Source organism: Squalius cephalus (genome assembly GCF_949319135.1).
Source record: "Squalius cephalus genome assembly, chromosome: 2".
Classification (NCBI taxonomy): Eukaryota; Metazoa; Chordata; class Actinopteri; order Cypriniformes; family Leuciscidae; genus Squalius; species Squalius cephalus.
In genome coordinates, this window is record NC_137123.1 from 63,857,900 (window position 1) to 63,875,123 (window position 17,224).

Below are 17,224 nucleotides of genomic sequence, written 5' to 3' on the forward strand. Positions count from 1 at the left end.
AAAGAGTCTCTTCTGCTCATTAAAGCTGCGTTTATTTGATCAAAAATACAGTAAAACAGTGAAATATTATTCCAATGTAAATCAGCTGTTCTCTATGTGAATATATAATGAAGTGTAATTTATTCCTGTGATCAAAGCTGAATTTTCAGCGTCATTACTCCAGCTGGGTATCGATTCAGATGTTACAATTCGATTCAATTCGATTTTGATTCTAAATTCAATTTCGATTTGACTCAATGAATATATATTTAATACAAATCCTATATTTATATTTAAAAAAAAGAAAAGTGAACATAAGTTTACAAGTGGTTAATTAATAAAAAGAAATTAAGAGCTACAAACCTGTATATTAAACTCTTTTTATTGTAGGTACACTTAGGTACATTAAAACAGAACCCAACTCTATATTTCAAATGCATACAATGAATAGACAGGATTTTGATGCAAGATGAAAAATTTATGCTGAAAGTCAGAAGTCGCACGCCTTGATCAAACAAATCCTCACATAAACCCATAAAAAAACTTGCATATCATATTTACCTGTGCCCTTCTAACAGGTAGATACAGAAATTGAATAAAGTTATCAAACAGTCTGCGTTGCATTAATTATAAATTACATATAGACTAATCCTTATTAAAGTTACAAAAGTTCTTTAGTCAAGAAGAGCAGTGAGTGTTTTTATCTGTTCCCTTTGATTAACTTTAACGACAGAGATAATTAGTGGCTACTGTGTACTGTCCCTTTAAGAGCAGCCGCTGCTGACGCGGATCTCACACGCGCCTCATTCTCTCACGAGGCACAACTCTTCACGTTCATCATAAGACTGCTCTTATGTTATGAGGATACTCGACAAAAAGACATTTTGGCATAATTGTGTGTGTTATTGATCGTTCAAGCGCGAAAGAGAAGTGTATTGTGGGCTGTCTTGTGCGCACGCACGATACGACTGTGTCACAGTCAGGACATTCACAGGCAGCGAGCTCTTTGTTTTTTGAAAACATTTGCATGAATAAGAGCGGGATAAAACAAAGATAAAATCTCTGTAAAATAAAAGCTATAAAATGGAGTTTGCAAGCCTATGAACAGTGGAGGAAAACTAATACTGGCTTTTGGGTAATAGATCAATAAATATGGGAAAAAACGATTCGTGGCGTTTGAGAATCGATTTTGAATCGACCACATTTTAAAAAACGATTAATCGAAAAATCTATTTTTTTGCCCAGCCCTAATCATTACTCCAGTCTTCAGTGTCACATGATCCTTCAGAAATCACTCTAATATGATGATTTGATGCTCAAGAAACATTTATGATTATTAAATTGTGATTCAGAGAGCTCACGGCTCCTAAAAGAGCTGCAAATCACAGTCATTGTGACACAGTGTCAAAGCAAAACATGAGTGTGTTTCTCGCCCCTCACAGGTCAGAGGCCAAGAAGACGAAAGTCAAGCGCAAAACCAACAATCCTCAGTTTGATGAGGTCTTCTTCTTTGAGGTAGGAGCTCAAATATACAGTCACATTTATTCAACATTTCTCACATTATCAGTTTATTCGCTATAGTTTAGAGAATGGTACTAAAGAGCTCAGAGTTATGAACTCAGCTGATATTTGACTGGTTTTGTCCGTCCTTCTGTTAGACTGTCTCACACATGAATTATGTTGAATATCTGTCAGCTGTTAAATTTAACTACACAATTAGATAATACCAGTTTAGCTCAACCAATCACCAAGCAATGCTTCATTGTGTTCAGTCTGTGTGTAAAAAGAGCATTAGCAATTAAAGAAAACACACTTCAGCAAAACATGATCAGCTCAAAGTGTCCCAATCATTTCTGCTCCCATTTTAGTCTCTGTATGAAGAGTTATTGGGTGTAATATGTCCCAGTTTACTTTATTCTGCTCTCCTCACTTACAGAAATGAACTATAGTGTCCTGATCACACTAGTGGAACAACATCACACATGATATCTGGCGTCTGAATAATGTTGGGTTTGACTGTGTGTCAGGAAGATTAAACATGTGCACATAAAGAACCCACATTTATTAATTTCAGTAAAAGCAAATTGCTTGTGAAAGTCTTGAGATGAGAGACTTCAGTGATGTTTACGTTCTGGTTCAGATGGAAAGTTTAATATGGGGATATAAATGATAATTTCAGGTGTTTGTGCTCCTGTGGATTGTGGTTTCTCACGTTAACACGTCCCACACCCTCACACACACACCCTCACACACACACTCACACACACACTCACACACACACACACACACACACACACACACACACACACTCTGCAGATCTAAATCATCTTTCTCTGGTGATCCTCAGTTCTTCAGTGCCGCTCGTGAGAGTTTAGCGTTCATGCGACAGCCACTCGTGTTATCAGACGTGACAGCTGTTTTCTCTCTGTCCTCACACACACTCTCACACACTCACATGAACTCGCCCCAGAGGACGACGAGACAAGAGTGTGATTGATTGTGAGACACACAATCCGCTCCATTTATCTCACAGCCCTCGCGGTCTTCTTCCCACACACATCTTCATCATCATCATCATCGCACACACTCACTCACACACACACACTCACTCGCACGCACACTCACACACGTCTTCATCATCATCATCATCATCATCGTACACACACACTCACACACACACACACACACACACACACTCGCACGCACACTCACACACATCTTCATCATCATCATCATCATCATCGTACACACACACACACACACTCGCACGCACACTCACACACGTCTTCATCATCATCATCATCATCGTACACACACACACTCACTCGCACGCACACTCACACACGTCTTCATCATCATCATCATCATCGTACACACACACACTCACTCGCACGCACACTCACACACGTCTTCATCATCATCATCATCATCATCATCATCGTACACACACACACACTCACTCGCACGCACACTCACACACGTCTTCATCATCATCATCATCATCATCATCGTACACACACACACTCACTCGCACACACACTCACACACGTCTTCATCATCATCATCATCATCATCATCGTACACACACACACTCACTCGCACGCACACTCACACACGTCTTCATCATCATCATCATCATCATCGTACACACACACACTCACACACACACTTGCACGCACACTCACACACGTCTTCATCATCATCATCATCATCATCGTACACACACACACTCACACACTCACTCGCATGCACACTCACACACGTCTTCATCATCATCATCATCATCGTACACACACACACTCGCACGCACACTCACACACGTCTTCATCATCATCATCATCATCATCGTACACACACACACTCACACACACACTTGCATGCACACTCACACACGTCTTCATCATCATCATCATCGTACACACACACTCACACACACACACACACACACACACTCACAAACACACTCACACATGTCTTCATTATCATCATCATACACAGACTCTCACACACACACACTCACACACACACACACACTCGTCTTCATCATCATCGTACACACACACACACACACACACACACACTCGCTCACACACACACACACACACACACACACACACACACACACACACTCACACACATCTTCATCATCATCATCATGGGTCCACTCACAGACACACACACATAAACACTCACACACTCTCTCATCCACTCACACACACTCTCATCCAGTCACAGCCCTCGGCTCAGTATGAAATATATTCCAGTATCATTAAACACACGTTATCCGCTCATGATCAAAAAGTAAATGTGTCTTTGGGGCATGTTTTTTTTTTTTTTTAAATGTGTGCACCTGACCCGCCTTTGATCATGTGATTTATCCGTGTCTTACCTGATTAAGTCAAGTGGTTTGTTGTATGGATGCACCGATACGAAAATTTTGGCTGATACCGATAACCGATAATACTTTATATCTGAAAGCCGATAATCTCCATAATCTATGTAGATAAATCTAAATCCACATTTTTATATAATTTTTGCGAGCCTGATTACAAAAACGAAAGTCTTCTCATTAAAAGCCATGACCCAAACACACAAATATAATGTTCTCATTATAATGTTATGTAGCCGATATGACAGACTTGCGCTGCATTTTCCTTTATTGAAGTGATTCCAGTCATATTTCAAGCGATTCATAACCATCATGTTGAACAGTCGCATCTGAAGCGTCTCAGCTGGAGGAGATAACACACTATTCATCAGCCGATAACGAGAACATTACAAATGTCCATATATCGGCCGGTCCCGGTATGCTGGCTGATATATCGGCATCTCTAGTTTATTGTGTTTCAGATGTTTATTCTGGTCATGTGTGTCAGACGTGTCCTATTTCATCACTCAGGTGACCAAACCGCTGAGCTACACCAAACGACACTTCGACGTGGAAGAGGACGACGTGGACAAGCTGGCGCTCAAGTGAGTGTGTGTGAGTGTGTGTGTGTGATTCTCAGAAGCAGCCTGTGTTTACACTGAACCAATGAGTGTGTTACTATATAAACTGCCCACAAACAACCACGGTGCATCATGGTCTGTGTTTATGAGTCACACTTGTAGCATACTTTTAATATTTTTTAAATATGGCCTTTCATGTAGTGTGCAATAAAGCTGTTCGTGCAGATCAAAGTTTCAGTAAATGGAGTTTTTGGAGTTGTTTAAATGTACATGTATAACCAATAACTCTGGGTGTCTGTAAGCTATCTCTGGCGGATGAGGACATGTCGACAGGAGCGAGCCTGGATGTGTCTCATCTCGTCGACGGATTCGTTGCTGATAATAACAGTGATCTAGATCTGCACCATCTGATGTTCTTTGTTTGTTTTGTAATCTGTGCATGGTCATTCTCACGCCAGCTGCTGATGGAAGCCCGTTCACATGATAACAATATAGTTTTAAAAACCGTTCTTAACTCCCAAGTTTTACTCATTATTACTGGGCATCAAATATTCAGAAAATATTATTTTGGCATCATTGGTGTTTAGTTGAAGCACAAACATGTCACTCTTCCTATCTCCCTGCTTTAGTGTGTTCTTCCCTACCTTTGAAAGCTTCTCGTACTTTCTACTCTTAAGATCTTTAATCAGTTTCGTTGTGACTAATACATTTACATCAGCAGATTGTTTGACCTCACACAAAGCCATTTTTTTATTTTATTAGATATCTTCAGATTTGTAATTTTGTTAAAGGAGAACTCCGGTCAATTTTAACATTGAGCTCATTTTTTTGTACATTTGGAGTGCTGTCAATACAGAGAACAACGACAAAAATCGGTGTTGCCTACACCGTGTTATCCTCTTTTTAAAATTTGCACCCTGTTGACTTCAATGGGGCAAGTACTAAACCTGCTTTTAGCCTCTTAACATCCTTGATGTGTCATTACAAGTGCACAGGTCATGTGAATGATTCCTTCAGAGTGAACACGGGTGAATCTGACTGCAGTAGATGTGAAAGATATGTATAAAAATGATGTTATTTAAGCCAGCGCAAATACCTGTGTTTACATCCTGTTTTCGGGTGAAGTCCAAAGTAGTCGATTGCCGAGTTCACGCGCGTGATCATAGGTACTAAACCTATGCGCGTGAACTCGCCAATCGACTACTTCCCATTAATATATCCCGGGTTAGATGCTCGTTCTCCCCAGCCAGTCTGACACGTAACATTTTGGCCTTGCTCCTCTCTAAATTATTACTGGGCATTGGTTTTTAAACCGGTCAGTGAACGGGTGACACTGAGGCCTTGCTCTTCAAAAGCTGCTTCTGGAACTCCCAGTGACTCTGCAACCGTTACCCTAACTGAGAGACATCACTGCTTATTCTTCTTTATTGGCCCACAGCAGAGTTTGGTTGAGTTGGAAATTCCCTAGCGCTCCTTCTGCAACCGTTTGGCCAGAAGATGTGATGCTCTTTTTAAAATTAGAAAAGATAAAAAGGGGATTTTATTTAAAGACATTAAGGGGATCTGTGGACAGATTTTATTCGAAATGGGAACCTATTTTGTCATATTTTAAAAATCTGAAAGAATTACCCAGTTGTTAACTTATTTTCCATGTGTCTCTCTCTTTACACCTTTTTGTGACGCTGACCTCAGTGTAGTCTCTCTCACAGAATGTTTTTGTCTTTTATGTAGGCATTTATACTGCAATAATGATCATTTTATCATCAGTAGTTATGTTTGGGTATGCATGGGTACATGCCTTGAAAAGGTGTAATGACATAATTGTTATATTTTGCCTTTGTAACCAGACGCTGTGTTATTCTGTTGTGTTTAAGCTGCCGAGGGAAGGGATGTTTCGGGGCGAGGGGGGTTATAGTAGAAATATAACTTTCATGGTTTTACTGGATGTTGCTTTACTCCTTAAAGTAGTAACAATAACAGAGAAACGATATCATTGGAATCTCTCTCAGAATGAATTTTTCCAGCTGATGAAGGATAAAAACATTGACAGCCAATCAGAATCTATTCTGCTTTTAGACGACAACACTGCAGAAGTTTACGTTTTTAATACAGTCAAACCAACATTTATTCAGACTCCTTCAACATTTCTCACATTATCAGTTTATTCGCTATAGTTTAGAAAATGGTACTAAAGAGCTCAGAGTTATGAACTCAGCTGATATTTGACTGGTTTTGTCCGTCCTTCTGTTAGACTGTCTCACACATGAATTATGTTGAATATCTGTCAGCTGTTAAATTTAACTACACAATTAGATAATACCAGTTTAGCTCAACCAATCACCAAGCAATGCTTCATTTTGTTCAGTCTGTGTGTAAAAGAGCATTAGCAATTAAAGAAAACAAACTTCAGCAAAAAGTGTCCGAATCATTTCTGCTCCCAATGTCACTGGTAGTCTCTGTATGAAGAGTTATTGGGTGTAATATGTCACAGTTTACTTTATTCTGCTCTCCTCACTTACAGAAATGAACTATAGTGTCCTGATCACACTAGTGGAACAATATCACACATGATATCTGGCGTCTGAGTAATGTTGGGTTTGACTGTATGATATTAATATTTAATTAGATTTCATCTGTGCTTTAACGAACGCTCTGACTCGCTCTTCTCAGGGTGGATCTGTGGAACGCCAGCAATCTGAAGTTCGGAGACGAGTTTCTGGGAGAGGTACGGGTTCAGCTGAAGGTTCTGGGACAGTCGGGTGTTCATGACGCATGGTACGAGCCTCGTCACGCGTGTTTTCTGTGTAAGACGCTAGTGCTGGGCGGTAGGACCAAAAATTCATATCACGGTATTTTTCAAAATCATACCAGTTTCACGGTATATGACGGTATTTTTTCTCAAGCATGACTGTGTGTGAACCACATATTCTACTGATTGAGAGGAAATACGGCAGTAGATTGACTTAGAACGCCCTGTTTTACTGTCATGAGTGAATATTGTAGAAAAATCCCACACTAGTATTAACACAGGTTTGCAAGGCTGTTTTCCCCGGTAACGGCTCATTTATCAGGAAAGATAAAGAAAGATTCAATTGAAATAACATCGAAACTTTTCTAAAGACCATCAGTCACTTCAGAAACATTCATATACAAACACCCGCGCCGCGTTTAGACTGTGAACCGTGCAGTGCTCATGTTTATTCAGCGATGTCAATGCCAACCACTAATACATTTTCCAAAAGGCTGTTGGTATTGTGAACTGATGTGTGGGAAACACTGTAATATAATTTGACAGCTATCAGTTATAGTTTAACCTCCCCATCTTCACCGTCACGCTCAGTAACACACACAGTGAGCAGTGAAAGACCCGCTCAGACAGAGTCACGCCGCGTTACCAGCGCTGTTAAAGCGACATACACCGGTATTGCGGTATATTAAACATTCATATCATGTTGGCACCGATAGCCTCACGCGCTGACATATGGCGCCGCTGTGCTTCGGGTGACCCGAGTTCGAATCCCGGCTCGTGGACCTTTCCCGATCCCGTCCCCCGTCTCTCTCCCACCTTGCTTCCTGTCCACTCTATACTATCCTATTAGCCTGGTTAAAACCAGACCATTCTCAGTAGTAACTGAGTTATGGTCTGGCAAAGCTTCATAGACAAATCATTTCCAAAGGGGCGTCACCAACGGACGTTGCTCAATCAGAGCGATCGTCATCATGTAAAGCCATATGCTGCGTCCCAATTCGCCTAAGTTACACTACGCCATAAAAGTCTGTACTCTTTTTGTGAAGAAAATGTATTTACTTTTGAATGTGTAGCAAAAAAGTAGGCAAGCTTTGGGACATACTACTTCGTCATCTTTATCGGACGGATCTGTCGCGTGCATCCTGTCACGTAAACTGTCCTGTCAATCATCGTGTCACAGTTAAAATCCTCTATTAAATCTAATTGAATTTCCTACCGTTTCGGAGAGAAATGTAGTCGCACGCTCATCTGCCAGTGGGTCTTTCATGGAGACTGTCCTCATGTGTTTGCAATTTGAATATAATAATGCATTTAAAAATTGAACGGACGTCGCTCAAATGCCTCTGGGCGCAATTGGATAGACCTAAAACCAATCAGAGCGATCGTCATCGTGTAAAGCCCGCCTCAACGTTTCTGATTGGTGCCGCGATTTCTCGGCCATGGAAATGGGTTTGAATGAGCTCTTTGCCAGACTACTTCTCAAGCAAATCTGAATTTGCCGGAAGTTGTCTGGGTTTTCCCAGGCTACTATCCTATCACAATAAAGGCAAAAAAAAAAAAAAAAAAAAAAAATTCACATCATAACAGAAATAAACACTGGTATTCGGTGTGAACCGGTGGACCGCCCAGCACTGTAAGACACTGGTGTTTTCCGGACAGGAGCTCATCCTCCGCTCTCTCTCAGGTACTTCCTGCAGCCCAGAGATAATGGGCATAAATCTGTGAAGGCTGATGAGCTGGGCTCGTTACGGCTCAACATCGTTTACACGGAGGACCACGTGTTCCTCACGGAGCATTACAACCCGCTCCGGGACCTGATCCTGCAGTCCGCGCACGTCGAGGTCAGTGGGGTCACGGCAAAGGTGTGTTTATCTACATGAAAGTCTTGTTTTCCAATACATGTCATATACAATAGATCCATAATGCACTGTTGTTGACTCTTAATTTGTTAATGCATGAGTCCACATTACAGTTTACAGTGATATCAGAGGAAACTGTCTGAGAAATGTACATATACAAATCACAGTTAGCTAAAAGTGTATTAATTTAAACAATGTAATAATTTAATATAGAAACAATGAGCCTCACTGAAGTAATGAATACTTGTTTGTTAACAAATGATTATGACATTTAGAAAAAGTAGCATTGGTGCGTGTCGATTCATTGATTTGTCATTGATAAATCACATGTTCCGCACGTGTAGCCCGTGTCGGCGTCGGCGGCTCATATCCTGGGCGAGGCGTGTCGAGAGAAACAAGAGGCTGCCGTCCCGCTCGTTCGACTCTTCCTGCATTACGGCAAGATCGTGCCTTTCCTCAGTGCCATCGCACACGCAGAGATCAACCGCACGCAGTGAGTACACACACACACACACACACACCTGAGGTCTGCACGGGCTTTAAACTGAAGCCATCATTTAACCCGACCATTACGGTTATATTTTAAGCCCGAACCCGAGGTCCGTTTCTCACAGTAAATACCTTCTTTATTATTGCTTGCAACGATTTCACACATCTTTCTGTATTGTTGTGCTTAGGCTATTTTGAGCGCCATATTTATTCCCTTCCCGCCCAATTGGAAATCACTTAGTTAACAGGTACAGGTGACTGCATTCGACTAAGGCAAACATGCCAGGAAAATGTAAATTTCTAGAGCTTTGGCTACAAAATGAACAATTTAAAGACTGGGTGTTAAAAGTAGACGACAGAAAAGCTAAATGTAAAGTTTGTAAAACTACTATTGAGCTATCAAATATGGGTGAGGGTGCACTTCGCAGCCGTTCACATTTTGCCGTTCATTATAGGTCATGGAAATTCATCTTTTTAGTCAGTGAAAGTCAGGGAAAAGTCAGGGAATTTGACATTTGGTTTAGAGTGGGAACCCTGAGCTAGCATACACCACCAAACTATATATATGTAGCCTATAGCCTATATAGTTTATCTTAGTTACAAACCCGAACTCTAACACACACACTCACACACACTTGTCTCCACCCCTTCCTCACCGTCCTCTCGTCTCCGCAGGGATCCCAACACCATATTCCGGGGAAACTCGCTCACGTCTAAATGCATCGATGAGACCATGAAGCTGGCGGGGATGCATTACCTGCGGGTCACGCTCAAACCCATCATCGATGAGGTGAGGCTCACTCTGTCCTGCTTTATAGCTAACGTTGGGAATCGAAAATCCATTCCAGTTCTGGAATCGAATACTTGAGGTCAGGAATCGGATATTGTTATAAAATAAAAATTTTGATTCCTCTTATCCTTTGTGAGCATTTCAATATGACGTTTCAAGCGCGAGAGACTCTGTTTTCAGTGCGGGTGTGTGTAACTACAGTATATTGAGCAGCTCTTAAAGTGACAGCACTAATATTCCTGCCGTCTCTATAATAACACTCATCAAACAACAGAAGACAAAGAGTAAATTCACTCGTTCTTCACTGAATAACTTATAATACTATATTTGCAATGTACATTATTTATAAAGTGCAGTGTTATTTTACAGTTTATGTACCTGATCACTAAAAAACACTGTTTATTGCAATCGAATCTTTGTTCAGTTGTATCTATTCGTTACGATTGCTAATTTTTTATTTGTTCTTTTTTAATTACTGAGTGTTTATTGTCTTTAATAATGCTTTACATTTGTATTAGTTAGGCTATAGTTGTTTTTCTATGGTAGCCTTAAACCACGTTCCTTGTGTAAGTGTTCTTTAGCCTGTTGATTTGTGTTCATGATACTCAGCCACAATTAAATGTTTTGCAATAAGACTAAATGTGAATGCCTTATTGGAATTGAAATTAGGAATCGATAAGCAGAATCGAAATAGGATTTGGAATCGTTAAAATTCAAACGATACCCAACCCTAACTATAGCTGACGTCACGAGCGTTTCGTTCACTGTTGTTTGCGTGCAGATCTGCGCCGACCACAAACCGTGTGAGATCGACCCCGTCAAGCTGAAGGAGTCGGAGAACTTGGACACGAACAGGGTGAGTGTGTGCGCTTTTGCTTTGGTGAATAAACTCAGTCGAATCATCGAGCCGAGTCTCCTTCATTTATACAGCGCTTTACCAGTATAGAGTTTCACAGCAGCTTTACAGTGATAACAGGAGATTACAGTAACAGAGAGTGTTTAGGCTTTACAGCAGATCTAGAATAAAGTTATTGTCCAGATAAAGTTAGTTTTGATTGATTCACTTCCGTTGTAAAGATCATTAGTTATTAACTTAGCGGCCGCTAACACACACCGCTCTCACAGGAAACAGAAACGTTTAATGTGTTCTGACCACATAAGTCTTATATCACAATCCGATTCTAAAATCATTCTTTCCTTTCTAATTGTTTGAATTATAAAGTTAGCATGGAATCAAAATGAACTATTCTTGTTTTTTTTAGAATATTGCCGTGTTTATTCTAAATGATTTACATAATTATTATTGTGTTAAATTGATGTTCCTGGTAATCTTGAATCAGAATCAGTTCCTCTTGCAGCATCTCTTCTCTTCTCTGATGACGAGGGCGGGGCTATAACCTGTCACTCACATGACATCAGCCAATAGCAAACCACAACCATCCAATCAATTCCCCACAGACACAATCAAGCCCCGCCCACATTTGTTCTTGTTCCAGAAGCGGTTCGCTCGGATATATACGGCACTATAGAGAGGAAAAGACAGAGACTTCACTTTTATGAAGAAGTGATGTCGCTGAAAGAGGAAGAGGAGATGATTCTGATTCAAGACGCATATCAAGGAACATGAATTTAACACAATAATAATGTGCATTGATGAATCATTAAGAATAAACACTGCGATTTAGTGAAGCCCCTGATTGCCTTTCACTTTAACCATGCAAGCTTTTATACGTGTTCCAAGTTTTCAGAATAAATTTCATTTGTCTCGTCAGGAAAACCTCCGTCAGTACGTGGACCGGATCTTCAGCGCCATCACGAGCTCGGGCGTGAGCTGCCCGACGGTCATGTGTGACATCTTCTTCTCACTGAGAGAGTCTGCGGCCTCGCGGTTTCAAGGTGAACACACACACACACACACACACACACACACATGTTCTAGGAGCGCTTTGCTAATGTTCACGTCAAGCTATGAAAACATTATTTCTCAAAATGTCCAGGGCTGCATTTCCCAAAAGCACGATCAACTTGGGAAACGCAGCCTGGGTTATTAAACATGCTTGACGATTTTATTAATGTTCTTGGTTACGTGAACGTTAAGGAAACATTCTGTTTTATCATTCCATTCAATCAAACATTTTGGGAACGTTACTTTTGAATGTTCTCTGAAACGAACGTCCAACTAAAACGTTTCAGAAAAATGTTCCATGAACGATTACTAAAAAATGTGTTTGAGAATATTATTAAAGACCAGATAAATTAAAAATCAATAGAGAGAAACTCTTTAAAGGAGAACAAAACTGAAGCTCTTTGACTCAAATGAGACTTGACTGAAAAAGTCCCAGTTCTCGTTTGCATTCACACTGTTCATGTTCACAGAAGTGGATTCAGATCACTTTTTGCTTCATTTGAGTTGTTTTACAGTCTCTGTCCACTTCTGGAACTCGCTCACTTCATAATATCGTTTTTAGATAATGGGCCGTATTTTAACGATCTGAAACGCAAGTAACTTTGTGGGCGGATCTCGGGCGCTGTTGCTATTATACCGGCGCAAATCTAAAATGTGTTGGTCTGAAGCAGCTTCATTACTCATAGGTGTGGTTTGGGCGTAACGTGAAATAAACCAATCAGAGCGTCATCTCACATTCCCTTTAAGAGCAGGCGCGCTTGTTCCATGGCGGATTGCTATTATAACGGCGGATTTGCCAGGAGCGGTTCACAGCCGAGGAGACCGACGTTCTCGTCAGGGCCGTAAAACACAGAGAAGTGACATTGGGGATGGAGAAACACACCCAGATTAGCTTCGCTTAAACAGGCGTATGATAATTTGGGTAAATGTGTAAGCTAGATTTATGCCTATTTTTTCACATCTTCATGGACACCACAATGATTTCCCTCGTGTGGTAATATTTTTCCTTGTAATTATGAATGGTTTTCTAAAAATGAAAACTGCTGCGTCTGTGTAGATGAGAGAAGCAAAGTGTGTGTGCGTTGTGCTCACGCTACATTATGGCCAAGCATGCGCCCTTAAAATAGCATCTGAATAACATGAGCAACGCCACTGACTTTAGTCGAGGTTTCTCCTGGTCAGTGGCGGAATTGTTTTCTGAAACTGCAAAATAGCACCAGGGAACGTTTGCGCCGGAACACTTTTCCAGCTCCAGGTTCTCTTTTCCCAGAACCGCCCCGGGAGCGCAAGTTCATTCCCTAATTTACCGACGTGCGTCTGTGGAGGGAAAAGTCCGCTGTGCGCGGGTGAGAAATAGGAATGATACATGCGTCGTGTACAAAGTCAATTGCACTGGGTGCAAGATAGGGCCCTCTATCTCATCACATATTTGAACACAGTCCCTTCTGCCTGCTTAAGTATAACATTTGAACGTTACAGTATGTATTGTGAACAGCTCGGAGAAAACAAAAGTGAAATCATGTTTGTCCTCCAGATGCTGCAAGACGACACCAGAAGTCTTTGGTTTGTGGTTTTGACAGTAGTTTAATGGTCTCTAAAGCGGCTGATGAGCTCTGATGAGTTTCTGAGGTTACCGTATTGACTCCTGTAAACTCAGGGCTTTTCCAGATACACACACACACACATGAGACCGCAAGTGCGTAAGACTGTCCCATGTCTAAAAAATCGGGCTAAGCGTATCCCATCATGCATTAGGTTCTGGAAATCGCGTGCCCTGAAACCGCGAGCTAGAGAGAAAACACATATTACATGTAATTTGTTGGTAAAACAAATTGTTAAAGTGTCTTTTGTTGGTGCAGAGATGAGTAGACTGTGTGTATTTTCTACACAACTGCTTTTTATCACTTAATTAGAAGCACTGTTACATAGGGACTACTGACCAGCTTGAAAAGTATTGAAAATCTAAATAAAGCTCTGTAAACGCGTGCATTTTTGGGTAACACTTCACTATCAGTGTGTCCCATCGGGTGACCAAACGTTCTACACACACTCCTTCACGCCTGCTTGAGGCCAAATACAGGAAATACGTCATGTGAGTAGACAAGTGGTCAAGTATTTGGAAAGGCCCTCAGGCGTTAGTTGTTTCTCCAGAACACTTCTGGTGTTTTCCACAGCGCTCTGCTGTTTATCCGTCAGTGTTATACCGCCACCTGCAGGTCACAGTTCAACACTGCGGAGAACAGGATTAGACTCGCACAGCGTTCTCTCAAAGTATGAACAAATGTTCTTCCAGGAACGTTTCATTAACAGTTATCTGGTTTTATAATGTTCTCAAAACATTAAAAAATGTTACTTGTACATAATTCATTGAATGTTTTTCTGAAATGTTTCAGTTGGATGTTCATGTAACATTTTTTAAACGTTACTTGTTTCAGAACGCTCAGAGAACATTCAAATGTAACGTTTCCATAATGTTTGAATTCCAATCAAATGTTCCCTTAATGTTCATATAACCAGGATTTGTTTTGTTTTTAAACGTTATTATTATGTAACGTTTCCATAATATTTGAAGATTGGAATGTTGCTTAAACGTTCATATAACCAGGCTTTAAAAAAAAAAAAAAAAACATTATTAAAAGAACGTCAGGAGAACATTCAGAAGTAACATTAATATAATTACATTTACATTTACATTTATTCATTTAGCTGACGCTTTTATCCAAAGCGATTTACAATTGCTATACATGTCAGAGGTCGCACGCCTCTGGAGCAACTAGGGGTTAAGTGTCTTGCTCAGGGACACATTGGTGTCTCACAGTGGATTCGAACCCGGGTCTCTCACACCAAAGGCTTGTGTCTTATCCACTGCGCCATCACCACCCCCGTGGTATAATAATGTATAATAATTATTATAATAATATAATAATTTTTTCCCATTAAGTTTTCAGAACACATTATTTATTATCTGGAGCCGTGAGATCCGTGATGATGATGCTGTGTGTGTGTGTTTTCTCAGTCGACCCGGATGTTCGCTACACGGCCGTCAGTAGTTTCATCTTCCTCCGCTTCTTTGCTCCTGCGATCCTGTCCCCGAGCCTCTTCCACCTGCGACCTCATCACCCGGTGTGTGTACAGCACACTCCACACACACTCCCTGAGCTCTTCATCCTCATCCGATGCTTGATTCTTATCCCTGTTGTCTCTTGTTGTCTGTGTGAAGGATCCCTGCACGTCTCGGACGCTGACGCTCATTTCCAAAACCATCCAAACTCTGGGAAGCCTGGCCAAGTCCAAGTCTGTAAGTGTGTTCACAACAGTTATTTACAGTTACTTCATATTCACACATCCCACAGTGCTACATTATCTATAATATAATATAATATTCATCATAGCATGAAAACATTGTAACTACAGTGAAATACTGAATAGAGAAACTGTCCTCTGTCTGGACCGTGATGACGTCACTTCCTGAAATGTGAAAGATCCAGTGTTCATTTTGTGTTATTTATATATATATATATATATATATATATATAAATATATATGTATACAGTATATGTGTGCTTTCGGCATTTTCATTCGTTTGTGGTTTTTTTTTTTCAATATTTCTAAATAAATTTAACATAAACTTTTCTTTCAGTTTTACTTTTAATCATTTTCTATATGCTTTTGGCATTCTTGTTAGTTTTTGTTTTTTGAATGTTTTTATATAGATCTAATTAATACATCTTTCTTTCATTTTCAGTTTTAGTAATTTTGTGATGTGTTTAATTAGTTTTTTTTTTAATATATATATATATATTATATATACATTTTTATACAGCTGTAATGAATACATTTTATGCTATGTTTTAGTATATTTATATTTTAATATAAAAAAAAAATCCACTTTTTTTCTTCATGGCTAACATTTTTTTCCAAGTTTTAACAAGTTTTCCATCCAATATTATATTTTATCTAATTTCAGCTTAATTTCAATTAACGAAAATATATTTTTAACAGTTTTAGTAAAAAAAATAACAACTCTGTAAAGATCATACTATTATTTTTAATAAAAAACAAGTAATGCCACAGCATAACAAGTTTTTTTCTCACAATTGTGAGTTTACATCTCACAATTCTGACTTTTTTTCTCACAATTGCGAGAAAAAAAGTCAGAATTGTGAGATAAAAAGTCGCAATTATCTTTTAAAATGTTTTATTTTGTGGCGGAAACAAGCTTCCATATTATTCCCCTGAAACGTTTTAGTTGGACATTAATAATTTTTTAAATGTTGCTACTCATTTCAGAACTTTCAGAGAACGTTTAAAAGTAATGTTCCCATAATGTTAGAAGAATGGAATGGTCCATAACCAAGAAGAAACATTTTTAAAACATTCAGAGAACATTCAGAATTAATGCTTTAACCTGATGTGAACATGAAGCTCTTCTCTTCTCGTTGTTACAGGCCAATTTCAAAGAGTCCTACATGGCCGCATTCTACGACTACTTCAATGAGCAGAAGTACGCTGATGCGGTGAAGAACGTGAGTCTCTCGTGATCTACACACACAGTCAAACCCAACATTACTCAGACACAGATATCATGTGTGATGTTGTTCCACTAGTGTGATCAGGACACTATAGTTCATTTCTGTAAGTGAGGAGAGCAGAATAAAGTAAACTGGGACATATTACACCCAATAACTCTTCATACAGAGACTACCAGTGGTTACTACAAAACCAGTCAAATATCAGCTGAGTTCATAACTCTGAGCTCTTTAGTACCATTCTCTAAACTATAGCGAATAAACTGATAATGTGAGAAATGTTGGTTTGACTGTATATCCTGTATCTCTGTGTGAGCGTGTTCTGATGTTCTACACACACTCACACACACACACACTCACACACGCTTCCTCTCTGTCACAGTTCCTGGATCTGATATCGTCCTCGGCTCGGTGGGATCAGAAGAGCATCGAGACGCCCATTATGCTGAAGGAAGGGTGAGAGACGCTCACGGT

General features: G+C 40.0%; 1 protein-coding gene across 4 annotated transcripts in view; it reads left to right on the plus strand.

Annotated features, from left to right (window-relative positions):
* The window catches only part of rasa3 (RAS p21 protein activator 3), a 66,846-nt gene that overhangs the window by 38,694 nt on the left and 10,928 nt on the right, over window positions 1–17,224 (plus strand). For 2 of the 4 annotated variants that reach the window (XM_079863995.1, XM_079863994.1), the window contains exons 7-18: window positions 1,422–1,494; window positions 4,379–4,452; window positions 7,099–7,203; window positions 8,862–9,039; window positions 9,381–9,529; window positions 10,201–10,315; window positions 11,097–11,171; window positions 12,088–12,211; window positions 15,238–15,344; window positions 15,442–15,519; window positions 16,670–16,747; window positions 17,133–17,206. In XM_079863995.1, coding sequence (XP_079720121.1) covers window positions 1,422–1,494; window positions 4,379–4,452; window positions 7,099–7,203; window positions 8,862–9,039; window positions 9,381–9,529; window positions 10,201–10,315; window positions 11,097–11,171; window positions 12,088–12,211; window positions 15,238–15,344; window positions 15,442–15,519; window positions 16,670–16,747; window positions 17,133–17,206 — 1,230 coding nt within the window. The remainder of the gene's footprint in view (window positions 1–1,421; window positions 1,495–4,378; window positions 4,453–7,098; window positions 7,204–8,861; window positions 9,040–9,380; window positions 9,530–10,200; window positions 10,316–11,096; window positions 11,172–12,087; window positions 12,212–15,237; window positions 15,345–15,441; window positions 15,520–16,669; window positions 16,748–17,132; window positions 17,207–17,224) is intronic. The other 2 variants (XM_079863996.1, XM_079863997.1) reach the window with 1 other exon arrangement.